This window comes from Fringilla coelebs (assembly GCF_963513975.1).
Source record: "Fringilla coelebs genome assembly, chromosome: 15".
NCBI lineage: Eukaryota > Metazoa > Chordata > Aves > Passeriformes > Fringillidae > Fringilla > Fringilla coelebs.
Genome location: NC_140041.1, coordinates 16,003,775 through 16,018,721, shown reverse-complemented (window position 1 = coordinate 16,018,721; position 14,947 = coordinate 16,003,775). Strand labels below are relative to the sequence as shown.

Genomic DNA, 14,947 nt, shown 5'->3' with positions numbered 1-14,947 from the left:
CTGTGACAGGTCCTGGTCAAGCAGAACAAACATTTATTACAGAATACAAATCATCCCCTATGAACTCCTGCAAAAACAGCACCTTGCTTTACACTATCGCCTTAAATCTCATTTTGTATTTTGCTTTTATAGCAGACTGCTGGAAGTTTTGAGAATAAGTAAGAAACCACAGAACCTCTTCTTTGGCCTGTGTACTTTTTAAGAAATTAATTCTTCAAAGGTACCCCCAAAAAATCAGGCATTGGGAAATTTTCCCAGAGGAGCCCAGACAGGTTGGAAGCAGCCAGGATGCTCTGTTTGCCTCAGACCTGCGGCTTCACTGACCCCCAGGAGCAGCCCGGGAGGGGGACCTGGACATTCCCACAGCTCCTGCACCAGCTCCAGTCCCAGGGGCTGGACTGGTGGTGCTGGTGTTGCTCGAGGCAGAAGGGACCATGCAGATTTGCTCCTTCATTTCAAAATGAATCTGCTGACAGAGGCAAGAGCAAAGGGCTGCCAGGAGCAGAGGGATCCTCAGCTGCACCCATCATCACCTCACTGCTGAAATGGCTCCTTTTGCCAAAAACAGACACCAGCAGTGGGGCTGTAGCAGGCTTTGAGAAGTACTCCAAAGCTTGGGAGGGAAAAAGAGAAAAAATAAAAGGAAGAACAACAATAAAAACATGTTATCAACCAAATTCACTATGCTGGTACACCAAGGCAAAAAATAATCTTCTAAATAAAAGTCACCGGTAGGTTAAGCTTTACACATTTAAAGCAAAGAGTGCCTGTTTCCAAATTGCTTTTACTGCTTTCAAATCCTAATTTGGAGCAAGGGCTGAGGGGTCTCTAGTAAGGAGGTTTTCCTCTGCTTTTAACAGAAATTCCCATCGGCATCATGGGTGTGATCCCAAATAAGGGCAAATGGTAAAATAAAGGAGCCATCCTTCCCTTTAACACAATCAATACAACTGCCAAAAAACAGCATGTATTTAATAAATGCAATGTAGATTGCTTTATTTGACCTTCTGTTCACAAAATAATTTTATTATATGTATGAAAGCAGCATACAGGCAATAAAATTATGAAAACATTCACAATACATAAATACACAGACCTGATGCAGGATGTATATAGTTTGTTAGACTTTAAATTTTTTTTTTCTCTCAGTTCTCTTTTCCTGACAACACATTTGTTTTGATATATGTTACGAAAAAGTTGCTCCAAAGGGTATTTTCTCCCATTTAGAAAAGAAATGGATTCCTTTGAATGCTGCTGAATATTAACACCCAATGTTCCTGTTGCTAATGCTCACTGATTGCTTTTGGCATTACAGAGGGAAAGCAGCAGGGAAGGACAGTGGCAAAGTAGCAGGATTTTTTAATTAAACATTGGCAACTTTTTTGGAGTTCACAGGAGGATTTCGAGGTGGAGGCTGCGGTTCCAGCCGTATTTAGAAATGTTTTAATCCAAAATGGTAATGAGGCCACTATTCCTCACAGATTGGAGTATGGACATGGCAATCACTAAACTGTAATGTCCTCCCAGCTCCCGAGGTAAAGCACCAGGGACCTCAGGTTTTAATTCTGACTGTGACAGAGGAGCAGACAGACAGCAGGCTCCAGGTGGTCCTGCAGGATAACCAGGTTTTGGCATCCTTCCTACCATTATAACCCAGTGTGTTTGTTCAGAAAAGATATCCAAGACTTGAAATAAGAAAAGTCTGAGAAAGCTGTTTATCTTACATAAATACAAAACACTATATACTAAGAATTGTTATCTAAGAAGCTTTCCTTCCCAAATTGGATTCTTCTTAAGGTTGTAGTCATATTTAAGGTATTTACAGATCCACAAACTTGACATTCTAGCAAAGTCTCTGTAACATGAAACTTTTTAAAAATAAATAGCAGCAATTTCTTTTATTTCTATAAGGGAAGAGAATTCGCAACTCAGTCAACTCTGGTCCTATCTTTTGAAAGAAATCCCACTTAAAAATAAAAAAAGCCCACAAGTAAACCAACTCCACACAGCATCAGTTCTGTTGATTCCTTCATTTCTTGCTGAGCTCCTTAACACTCCTCCATTCCCCTCACCACCAGCTCTCCAGACTATCAGAGCTTGTAATAAAGTGCTGACTGGTTGACTGGTCAAAATGCAGTTATGACACTCCAAAAATATCCCATTATTTAAACATCTTAAATAACATAAATAAAGCTAGATCTGTTATAACATATGAAAAATATCAATTTAAAACAATAAATAAATAAAACCAGTATCAACATATTACCTCCCAAAGCTTTAAAAATAACCGTTCTCATTATAAGGCTCAATTATTTGTCAGAAATAATTTTAAGAAGGCATCTACCTACCTTTACAATCCCTCAGTCATTAATTAGGACCTGTTAACACCCACTATCACAAGACAAAGCAATCTTTTAACTTCGAGTAAACATAAATCTTTAAATACTCAACATTTATCTTTTGCCTCACTTTTACCTAGAAATTGGTTTCTCTGTACAGAGAAGAAGCAACATTTTCTTTGTAACTGCACTGTATCTAAATTTGTAGATTTTCCTCAGGGTGAACAGTACAGTTTAGCATCCTTTTTTATAACCAATTTCCAGTATCTTTTTCTGTTTATTGTTTGAAATGTTAAATTTGCTCTGAATGCCAGGAAAATTAATTCTGGGCTTGGTGTAAATGTGCATTTTTCTCCCTTAGAGCTTAGGTTCTTACCAAAAAAATCTTGTATATCTTTTTTTTCCCCAAAAAAAAGATTATTACAATATATACCATTAGGTCTTGCTGAGTAAACCTTACTGTTCAGGTTTTATGCTGCCCATTCTGTGTAATGGGATTGATCTTTTCCAAAGAAACATCAGCTTCATAATCCAAGATACCCGACAGTGCTGGAGACATTTTCTCCAAGGTCTTTGACAGTTCACCCTCCTCGTCTTCCTTTTTAAGAGGTTCTTCTTCCGGGCAGATAATGGAGTGTGGAATCAGATAAACCAGATTGGACTCTTTGGGGCTGGACCCTTTGGGCTCATGTTGGCTGGAAAAAACCACGGCCCCGTTGTTGTTAATGCTGACAGTCTCGATGGCATTGCCAGACAGGGGGCAGAGCCTGTAGCAGCCCAGCAAGGTGGAGAATGCCTTGCGGAAATCAGCGTTGAAGGCATAAATGATGGGGTTGAGGGAAGAATTGGCCCATCCAAACCATATAAAAACATCAAAGGTGGTGGAATTAATGCAGAAAGCCTCTGCTCCCTTGGACGGCTGGGTGGGCTCGCAGAAGGGAATCATGCAGTTCAACACAAAAAATGGCAACCAGCAGCACACAAACACCCCCATGATCACCGAGAGGGTCTTTAACACCTTTGTTTCCCTCTTGAAGGACATTTTGAAGTTGCTCTCTGGCTGCTGGCAGTCCATGCTGCTCCTGTTGCCACCCGGGTTCTGGCAGTTCTTGGCATGCACTGCTGCTCTCTCCAGAGCCGAGATGCGCCGGATTTGCTTCTGAGCAATCCGGTATATCCTGGTGTAGGTGACTATCATGATGGCCACGGGGATGTAGAAGCTAATTAGAGAAGAGGAGATGGCATACATCCTGTTTAGGCTAGAATCACAGTTGTCCGTGCTTACATCTTCTAAGGTGGCATTGAAGTCCAAAAAGCTCGTGGTCGTAGCCTTGTGCCAGTTCAGCTGCACTGGGATGAAGGAGATCAGCACGGACAAAGTCCACGCCACGCTGATCATGATGAAGGCTGCCTTGGGGGTCATTTTCCTCTCATACCTAAATGGGCTGGAGATGGCCCAGTATCTGTCCACACTAATGACACAGAGGTTTAAGATGGAGGCTGTTGAGCACATAATATCAAAGGCCACCCAGATGTTGCAAAATGAACCAAAAGGCCAGAAACCGGCGATCTCAGCCACAGCTTTCCAAGGCATGACCAAAACTGCCACTAAGAGATCTGACACGGCCAAGGAGATGACAAAGAAGTTGGTGACCTTGGACCTGAGGTGGCGAAAGCGAATGACAGCTGCGCAGACCAGCGTGTTTCCCAGCAGCGTGGAGAGGATCAGGAGCGAGAGGAAGCAGCCCGTGAGGATCCGAAAGGAAGAGGAGTCCCTTTCCACCAGCAACCCTTCCCCGTCCATAGTGGTGTCGTTCCAAGTCATAGTTTCTCCTGAGGGAAAATCATATCATGATTTTCATGACGACATCAACTCCTCTCCTTGCAGAGATCAGAGAGATCAGACGGCCATTAGTTACTCATCACCAAACCGAGCAAAGGTCTTTGCCTACAGTCCCTTCACCCCCAGACGGACCTCACCCTCTTTGAATCATCCTGAACAACATCCTGAAAGCTCTGTGGGCAGGAACTGAAAATGCACACACACAGTCCACCCTACAAACAGAGGGGTTTTAGCAATCCCTTCAGAAACACACTGCACCACCCCTGCACGGAGTAGCCTAACTCAGCTCACCTGTAAATGTTCTGCTGCCGTCCTCTGCAAGCACACCCCACACACAGCAAAGCAATCACTTTTCCATGCTTGCATCTATTCCCACTTAAATAGACTATTGATCGAGTGTTTCCAGTGTCCACTGCACCAGCCCTTCACATTCACTGAAGCGTATCAGACAAGATGCCTTTTCTCTAGTTCCCTAAATGTCTCACTGATGAAACACACCATCCTTCCTCCTCACTACATTCCTGTAACAAAATGCACCAGTTCTTGCTCTGTTTCTTGGCAGTATCAGAAAGCAAATCTTCACTTTGTTTCAAACTGTTTTACATTTCCAAGACAAATTAAACAGACATACAGTAGGTGTGTTTTAAAGGTTTTCAGCAAGAAGTAGCTCAGGTTATTTAGTTTGACTTACACAAGAAATGCTGGCTCCTACCTTTCACCTCTGATTCCCTGTTTGCTCTGGGATGCAGGGCCGTCTCTCCTCCTGTTTTAGTTTTGGAATTGCATAGCAAATCTTATATACAAAACCAACACAGGAACACTGCATTGCATCGTGTATGTGGGTTTTTTTCCCTGAAAGTGCAAATTGGCAGGGGAGAAGTAAGAGTTGGACCACCAGGAGTTAGTTTTCAAGGGAGCAGCAGGTCTGTGCCGTCGGACCGTGCGTGACGGACCCTGCTGGTGTGCGCCCAGCTGCCTCCATCCCACGGCCCCTGCTGATCACTCTGCAAACTTTGTTGGCCGGATCAGTCCCAGTCGCGCTTTGTACATCCCGTTGAGGCGGCACATCAGGGCAAATCATCCCAGGCAAAAGGCACGGTATTCCCAACGCTGGCAAGAGCCGATTACCAGTTTTTCCCTCGGTCGTTTGCCGGATGAAGAAAGAGGCGAGAGGAGAAGGACCCGAGTGACCTTCCCTCGGCCACCACGCCGGCGATGCCCGCAGTGGGTTCCTCTCCCAGCAGGAACAAGTCGCTTTAACACTCCGCTGCCAAGTTATAGCTCTCCATAACTACTCCGGAATAATCCCACCTCCTGCTCAGCGGGGCTGCGCTCCAGGGATCGGGTCCAGCTCTCACCATGCTTTTTCCCTCTCGGAAAGGCGCAGGCGGAGGCAGCTCCTCACACTCTCCCGCTGCCCGCCCCGGGCCGCGCATCTCCCGGCTGCTTCCTTCTGCCCGGGGCAGGGCTCGGCAGCATCGCCCCTCCAGGAACGCTCTGTCTGCCTGGCGACTCCTTCCTAAAGGATTAAGACAAGGGAATGACAGGCATGGAGGCACGCAGCGGGCAAAAAGCCACCCCCCTTCGCCTCCTCTAACATCTTCGGTCGGGCGCCGCTTCTTCTGGGCAGCTTTTCCTGCCTTCCTGGGGAACAACGTCCCGGGCAGCCGGGACGAGAGGCAGAGCGGGGCTCCGGGAGCGGCTCTCGTGGAGTTTAGCGCAGCCGGGATTACTTTGCCCGAGCTGCGGGGCGCTGCGAGCCGCGCTCGGTGCGCTGCTGCGGACCGTGAGTACCGGCCCCGCGCCTCCGCGACGGGCGATGCTCGGGAGGGGCCGCGGGGCGAGGCACCGCCACCCGGGGAAGCGGAGATAGCCCGGAGCACGCTCGGGAGCCGCTCCCGGCACGGCGGGGCAGCGGCCGGGGCTGGGGGCTCGGCCGGGGCAGCGCTCCGTGCGCCGCCCCCCGCCTGGCGCAGCCCCCGGCTCCCGGCGCAGCCGCGGCCGCCGGGCTCCCTCTCCTGGGCGGCCGCGGCCCCGCCGGGGGTGGGCACGGACGGGGGGCAGCGTCCCACGCCGCTCCCAGCCCGGCCCCGAGGCTGGCACCGCGGCCGGCATCGTCACCCTGCGGGCAGGGAGCGGGGAAAAGCCACGGACGGGCTCCGCGTCCCGAGTGGGTCCTGCGGGAGACAAACACTGCGGAGCCGCCGGAGCCCCGAGCGGGGCACCCCCAAGGGCAGGGGAAGCCCGTCCGAGCAGACCCAAAACCTCTTGGCAAACTCCCCCGCCCCGCTCGGTAGTGAGACCAAAACCGGAGAGGTTGTTACTCAAATCATTCTTTTTACAAAAGGGTCTTTCCTTGCTTACCTTAGCTGCAACAGGCAGGGAAAGATGAGCATGCTGGTTTGCAGCCTTTGCACAGGAATCTTACCCCCCAAAACATCATGAGATAAATAGAAAAGACATCACAGGGAAGTTTAAAAACCTCCAAGATGAACAAATACTCTTAATAAGTTGTGAACATAAATTCAGTGGAATCCAGCACGTGTGAAGTTGCTTTTGAGCCTCTATTTCTCATAATGTCACTTAAAGCAGAGACAGTGCTAAGCTAACCTTGACTAGTTAACTGAAACACTTGTTTTCCTTTCCCCTTCTCTTTCTTTTTTTATAAATTGTAACTGCTTCTCACCAAGTTCTCATCCCGCCCTCCCCCTGCTTATTATCCTGTCCTTTAATCATCATTCATCCCCAGAGGAGGGTGAAAATAGACAAGAAAATGAATCCTGTGCTGTTTGGTAATCGAGATCTCTAATGAAACTCACTGTGAGTTTTCTTTTTCTATTTTCAAGATCCTTTTTCTATTGTCTCTCGTTCTCAAAGCTCCACACAGGTGAGGTTTAGTGCATGACAAGTATTTGCTGCAAAGGCAGCACGTTCCTGTTTTTCCATAAAACCCTGGGCTGGAGGAAACGCTGCCTGCAGAAGAAGCCACTGAGCACACTTGATTTTATTTGCAATAACTTCCAGAGGCTCTTCTAAATTGACTTTCGATCACAGCCATCCTGGATTATTCCAGGAGAAATGACAAGTTGCAATTGCCCAAAAAGCAAAATTTTTGAGCCATATTGGATAAAAATACTGAGGTATACATTACAGAGGAGAGAGGAGTCTGCTCTCAAGCATCTGCTTATCAACTCATCCAGTGAACTCTTCTTTTCCGTTCCTTTTAACCAGGGAGTGGCCTTTCCTGGGGGAGAGGCTGGGTTCAGCATTGGAAGAACCTAATGCTGCTGATATGAGTGAGGGTTTCACTTGAATGTGACATTTAAAGAATCCTTTTGGATCACTACTCACAGCAGCTTGTAAGGCTCTCACAGCCCTCATTTTTTTTGGCAATTCAAGCATCAGTTTCAGAAACCAGAGCCTCTCTCCTGTCTCTCCCCTAAGTTTGTGTGACCAGTCCAGGGATGACTGTGAGGTTTGGCTCAGCCCTGACTGCAAAGCCCCTTCAGCAGTTTCAAACACCAGCAGTTCATCCAGGGCACCCTGCTGAACTCATTTGTCATTTCTGCTAATTTATGAGCCTTTAAAACTTTCATGACTTGACAGTCATACCCAGGTGAGGAACAAAAGCGAAATCCACTAACCCCTATTATTATTTAGGTAAATTTACTGCTGGGATTAGGCAGCAGACTGCCACAACTCTGGGAGCCAGTTACACGAGTGTTGGGTCATTTTTCCTTTTGCTGCTCTCTGACCAAGCTGTCCCCAGCCAGTCTGAGCAGAATCAGCTCTGGTCCAGCTCTGGGCTTGCCTAAAACTGTCAGCAACAGGATGATGGTGCAGGTGTCTCCTGGAGATTTAGAAAAAAGCACAGAGCTTGTTAAATTCTCCCTGGGTACCCACATAAAACAGCTGCTTAACTTTATTTAATGTTTTTCAATCACTACTGACTGCTGCTAGAATCAAAGCAATGGGCAGCAAAGGAGAGATTTTGTGTCTCTATTCCCAGGAGATGCTGGTTGGACAAGGCCCTACTTTGTCCATATGAAGACTTGAAAATATAAATACTGAGTAGAACTTTGATCCAAATGATCTGAATTCAAACAAAAATTGGCTACTGGAAGACCAAGTCTAAGCCAAACAAAAGCCAGATCTTGCATTCAGAGATGGACATTCTTTAACCTAAATAGTGCACACACTAGACCTGGAGAAAGCTTAGCTGGATTTACAGAAGATATTGTAGTATGTGGATACAAATTGTACTCACATCACCCTCCGGAGGACTTTTCATGTCTGCAAGAATGGAATTTACTAAACAAGAAATCAGCTGAGGCATATTCTCAAAAATAATGTCTAAAAGAGCTGTCAGATTTGTAAATAACTGGTTATACTAATAAGCTGTGATAAATTTAGCCTCAATATAACCTTCTTGGAAAAGTCAAGGGTTCCTGGAAATCAAACAGCTCTGAAGTCTTTTAAAGATCAGTGAAGAACATTGTTTAAATTGATATTATCATGTGCATTCTATGAGGAAAACCACAGTAGTGACTACAAAATCACAGAGCAAAAAACACTGCTAACATCTCCAAGGATCTCAAGCTCTTGAATGATAAAGATCCATCCGTAGGGAGAAAGGATCAGTCAGAGAAATGATTTCTAGTCCCCAAAGGTTGACAACAAGAGGCCTAAATATTCAGTATTTGAGTGTGGGCACTGTTTTTTGACTGCAGATTATAGTCACTGCAGCTGGCCCTCAGTGTCTGGCAGATTCAGCAGGGCTGATCTCAAAAAGCACATCAGTGCTCAGAAAGCACATCAGCACATGTTGACTTGTGAACTATTTTTCCAATGACAGCCACAGAGCATCCCTGGGCATCAGGTCACTGATGAAATATGTGAGAAAATTTGAACACTGGCAGGAAAAAGGAAAATCAAAAAAGCCCAGAGAGAAGCACCATGTATGAAAGTCTGAATTTTTAAATGACTCATTTGAGGAGGCTCATTCAGGCTGGACACAGAGGGTAGCGCAGGAGGGTATAAAAGGCAGGGATTTGCTGTGCAGTGCTACTGCTCCCCAGGATCTGGAGCTCATGCACTGGTGCAGGGTGCTCAGGAGGCAGGACCAGGCACTGCTGCTCTCCTGGCATCTCCCCTCTCAGGCACTGATGCATCAGCAGAGCCTCACTCCCAGCCAGGAGAGCCCAACTCCAGCCCTGGGCCACAGCGGATGGAACCTGCAGAAAGGATTTCTGTTCTGCAGGAGATCAGGCAGCCTCTCAAAAGGCAGCCTCGTGTCACCCACAGGCTTTAGGAGTGCTGAAAACCATCCTCCAATTGTTCCATCATCCCCTCCCAGGCCCCTCCTGCTCAGAGCCTGTGCAGGCTCTGCTCCCCTTTCCCTCTCTCCCCAGTGATCCCTCTCTGCATCTCCCCAGAGCAGGTTTCAGCTGGAACCCCCCCAGATTTTGCAAGAAAATGGCTCTTTTTGGAGAGATGAGGAAGACAGGAAAGAAAGAGAAGTACCAAACCTGCTGCCAGGGGTCCAAGCAGGAGCTGTCACCTGCACAGTCCCCAGCCCCAGGAGCTGTGGGTAATTTAAACTCAGTGTGATGCTGCCAATAACTGTGTTATTCAATCTGCAGAGCTCATGCAGTGACTTTTTATGGGGTTTTTCCAGTTCCACCCACTCACTCCCACAGGATCAGAGAAAGAAAATTTTCCCACAAGGAATACTTGGAGTGACCTTCCTCTTACAGCTCAACCTGCTCTGCCAATCCAAAGGCCGTTTACTGGATCTTAAATCACCCTAGAAATCCCTCAAGCAGGGAAACCTAAAATTTCCCCCCTTTTCTTTCTGGGATTTCCATCTGCCAGAGATATGGGGCAGGAGAAGGATTACTGCCCTGCCAACACTTCCCTCCAGAGTGGGTAGAGAGCCAAACTGCAGAGGATGATGAGAATAAATTATAGCTGAGAGGAGAGCTCTAAGGAAAGGAAAATGCATCCTCCGACTGCCTCATCCCTGCAGCACAGCACAGTGCCAGGAAATCCACAGCAAACTAACAAGATTTTTTCTTTAAAACCTAATCTGCACCAACAAATGTGAAATACCTCAAAATTTCTGATCATTTCCACTAACAAGTGTAGAGACTGTATGTACTCCTGAATTTTATATTCTAGTCCATGTATATAAAAGCCTTAGCTGATTGCTAAGGACTTACTTTGTGAAATGGCTCACACAGTAGTAAGTCAGCACAAAATACAGAGTGGGCCATTGCCTCCCAATTTAGGCTTTATTTGCATATGCATATTTTTACTACTATACAGCTTTAATTCTTTCACTCCACACTGGACATTTTAGGCCCTCAGAAAAAAAAACAAACTGAATATGTGAATCAAAAGAAAAGTCACAGAGAAAATGACAGCACTTTTCATGTTAAAGATGGCTTTGACATATTAATTAGCATCTCAGAGATGAAATAAAGCCAGCGATACCGAATGATTCATTAAAACGAAATTAATCTGAGGAATAATTAACTCTGAGGGGATGGAGAAAAAGAATACAAATAGATATATTAGCAGCAAAACTCTTCACCAGTGAGTGTGACAGTGATTGCTAGCAGCAGTGGATGAGACTGCAGATAATACCATTTTCTCAGCAGATGGCTTGGTAGGTGGCACTCTCCCTCCTAAGCTGCTCTTACAGACTTACTCCTGAGCTGTGTGCCAGCATCAAAGAGATCCTTACCCATATTTCCAGCCCAGCCCCTGATTGATGGATGGAGAAGAAATGTTTAACAGAACTGTTTAACAGCAGATTTGTTGGTTTTCTGGTGCAGGACATAAGATGAAGAGGTGTGTGCTTGGTACCCACAGCGAGTAGACAATAGTTTGCCCTACATTTGGTTATTAAATCCACATTATTACATATACAGCGTGGTCAGGCTCCACAGCCCTGCCAGTACCAGGCCACAATTCCTTGTATTCAAGACAACTAAACTAATACTTACCAAAAAGCCAGAAGCATCACTTCTCACTCCTAGTGAAGAGTGGCAGCAGCATTTCAGAGCTGTGCCACAGGGAGCCACAGGAGCCCAGCCAGGGCTGTCTGCAAGGGAAGCAGCCCCACAGTGCCCACGGAGCACAGCAGGGCCAGCCACAGCACACAGGGTCAGCCCAGCAAGGACCAGACCCCTCCAAATGTGCCACTCCTGCAGCTCTGCTGTCTCAGGCAGCATTTTCCCATCTGCAGCTCCCCACACAACTCTGCTGTTGTTGCGATGTTGCAGTTCCACCTTCAGGTTCTGGGATTAAACTCTTCTCCAAGGCTGCTTGTCAAAGGCAAATCACACAGTCTGGGCTTGATAGCAATCAGAAACATCCCACCAAGTTCAATAAAACACTGGAACGGTATTCCAAACAAAAATCTGTACCAAGGTCTAAGCCTTGGGTTGCTTCACTCCTCCTGACGTAACTTTCATTCACACCTTTGAAAAACCCTGTGATCCAAACTGTGATGGTATCCCAAATCCACTCTCACCCTTGTTCACCTGGATCTCTTATCCTGGCCCAGCCCCTCTGCCTGGCCCACCACATCAGGCAGAACTCTTTCTTCCCCCTAACATGAGTAAATTCTCCCTTTGCATCCTGCTTTGATGTCCTTGGCTTTTCCCTGCCCTGTTGCTGAGACAGTCTCTAACAGGCTGTACTTTCCCAGGCTGGAAATGTTCCCTGAGGTTCATTATCCACTTGTCAACATCTGTCCCAAGGTCAGGGGCCTTCCAAGGCGGCCAATTCTTCCTGCTCCCTTCCCACAAAGCTCATCAGGGCTCAGCTCCACCAAGACAGGCATCCAGAGCCTCTTCTCAGTCCATCAAACCAGCCCTCTCCATTTAGGAGAGGAGAGGCTAAAAGTAGGGATGACAAGTTCCATGTCAGTAGAAAGTTCCCTGATGCTTTCCAGTAATTGTGTACTATTTATGGGAATTCCCTTCTGCTTTCCAAATTTCCTTTCTGCTCTTTAGAAATTTCCCACAGCTTTCAAAGAGCTGTGCATTTCCTTCTAGGATTTCTCCACTGCCTTATAGCAATTCCTCCTCACTTCATACAAAATTCCCTCCAGCTTCCTGGGAATTTGTAGGCAATTTTTTCAGAACTCACATTTTGCTTTCCTGGGGTTCTCCCATGGCTTTCTAAGAATTCAATTATCCTTTCTAAGGATTTCCCATAATTTTTCCATTAGTTCCGTGTAGTTTTCTAGGACTTTCCTGTGTTTTTCTAGACTTTTCCCATACCTTTCCAGGAATTTCCTGCCTCTATGAATCTCTCACTTCTCTCTAGGCACTTCTGTCAGCTTTCAGGTGTATCCACCAGGTTGTGGCATGGTGTCAAGGGGTTTTCCATATAGGTTGTGCTGCTGCATGTTGTGATGTGCCCAGTTGTCCTCTGGTGTCCTGCTTTGTCATATATGACAGATTTTGTCATTGGTGTGCTGACATGCCTCGTTCTCATATTTTTAACTATTTTATGAAACCACAGGAAAGGCTCAGGAGGTGAAAGTAAAAGGATTAATCAATATCTGGTCCCTAGATGCTGATGAAAAAAAATTGTCAGGAGCTGTGAGAGCCGGCATGGATCTTTCATGGCAGCAATGATCCCACACGAGACACTTATAAAATAGCCACATCATAGAGGAAATGGCTTCCTAATCCCTTTGAAAGGCTGCTTTATCCCTTTAAACACAGCTTTATGTCCCTTCCAAATGCAGATTGGCTTTTCATCTTCATTCCCTTCCATCCTTATCCAATATAACTGTGCATCTAGAGAAAGAGGAAAATTGAGTATGCGTTAATTTAGCTCGGCATAGCAGAGCATGAGTAACCTGGAACTGAGTTCAAATATTGCAGATGGAGCCAAAGCATTTAAGTGATTTTGTAAGTAACACTCTATCAGCTTATATAAGAGTTTCATTACAATTTATATTGCCAAAAAATGTTGTGTTAGTTGCCTGTTTGATCAAATTGCCTATGATAATCGTTTATTCCTTATCATCTGAGACTGGGAAGACAGGGTGGTGGTTTTTGATGCACTGACACAAACTCACAGAAATCACTGGCTCATTTATAAAAACAATCCTTGAACTCCCTCAGACTGCACCAATGTCCCAGTCTGAAGTGTGGATCTTCTACATAAAATTAATGTAGATTATGTCAGGAAACCACAGGAAATGCTGGACATACGTGGTTCACCTTGCCCAGCATTCTGCTCCTGATAGCAAAACCCAGCACAGAGCCTTCACAGGCACCTCCCATCAAGTGCTAATGAATCATTCCCAGAAATGTTCCTGCTTTCTTCTGGCAAACCCCTGATAACAGCCAGCTTGGTGCCAAGGCCAGCTCCTGACATCATATTCCTGATCCAGCTGCTGAAAATACCCCAGAACCTTGCACGTGCCTTGGGGAACATCATCACATCATTCCCCACTGCTCTACAACTACTTTTTTCAGGGAGCAGAGAAGTCTTGACGTCTCTCACATTTCCCTTCACTCTGCAGTGTTTTCAACCTAGGGTTTGAAATTCCTGGTCCTGCAGTGCCACTTACTGGACATTTCTGTTCATAAAAGCATGTTCAGCAGCTCTTCACTTACTCAGTTGATTCTCAAGGCTAATTTGAAATGGAGAAAAAACATAAAATACACCAATGTTCACTTTGGAATACAGGAAAGCAAATACAGTAAAGCTTATTTCTTAGATGATGCAGTAATTGTGGAGGAAGAGAAATCCTCCTTTTCTGGTCAGTGTAGGGAAGAATTTGCCCTGTAATAGTCTGGGAATTCTTCCAGGTAGAAACATGCAGATGGTCAAGTTCATCCCTAGTTCAACAAATGTACATGGGAGTTTGCAGGATTTATTAATATATCCCTTGGGAAATAAGGCAACTGCAAGGAATGCTTCAAAAGGAGCTGGGGTGGGGTTTATTTCATTAATCTAGACATACATTTTTAATAGAGACAAAAACATTTTAGTGTGAAAATTAGTGCAGATGAAGAAAGACGGAGTCAGAGGTCAGATATTCTCTGTGACTACATGTATTCACCCATTTGCCTTTCATTTTGTAGCTCATGAGTAACTGGTGGGGATTGCTCAGAGCCATCTCGAGCCTTCTCAGGATTCATGGCAAAATATCAGATGTGTTACTCAGCAATGGGAGAAATGACTCGTCCAGTGAAAGAGTTGTGTAGCTGCTCAAAACCATCTGCACTGAGCACAGAGCAAACTATTAACTCATGCAGCTTTGCATGTAGTGACTCAGAGAAAGAATTTAGGTATTCATATATCCAGATTAAATACTCTGCAAGCAGAATTTCAATTGTGACATGAAGAAAAGTCCACATGTGGTTTTAAATCAGATTAACAAGTTGGCATCTTTGGGACACAAGGAATTATTATAAGCAGAACACATCAGTCCTCAGAATGCAAACCATACTAAACAACCCCAGTTATACCCAAGAACAAAGTAATTTATTTCTCTGCACAACATCCAGTTGTTTCCATTTCCTGAACAAGGTGTTTTTCCTGGAGTCATTGCCATGTCTTTTAGCAACAAGTGTTATGGCCAGATACCACCACAGATGTATCAGTGTTGGATCTGTCACCGGTCATGGAGACTGGGAGCTGACTGACAAGATTAAAAAGGATTAGACATTAGCAGGGAAATATATAAATTTTGCGCAAATTTCATTGTGCAGTGCAAGGATATCGGTGC

The 14,947-nt window shown here is 45.6% G+C and overlaps 1 protein-coding gene across 1 annotated transcript; it reads right to left on the bottom strand.

The window, feature by feature from the left end:
- Positions 1-2,802: 2,802 nt before the first annotated feature.
- Positions 2,803-4,972, bottom strand: DRD1 (dopamine receptor D1; the record flags this gene model as incomplete). The annotated part of the gene is made up of 2 exons (XM_084215791.1): positions 4,895-4,972; positions 2,803-4,172 (listed from the first exon to the last, which is right to left on the bottom strand). Exon 2 carries the CDS (start codon positions 4,162-4,164, stop codon positions 2,803-2,805), a length of 1,362 nt encoding a protein of 453 aa, XP_084071917.1. The 5' UTR covers positions 4,165-4,172; positions 4,895-4,972.
- Positions 4,973-14,947: the final 9,975 nt, after the last annotated feature.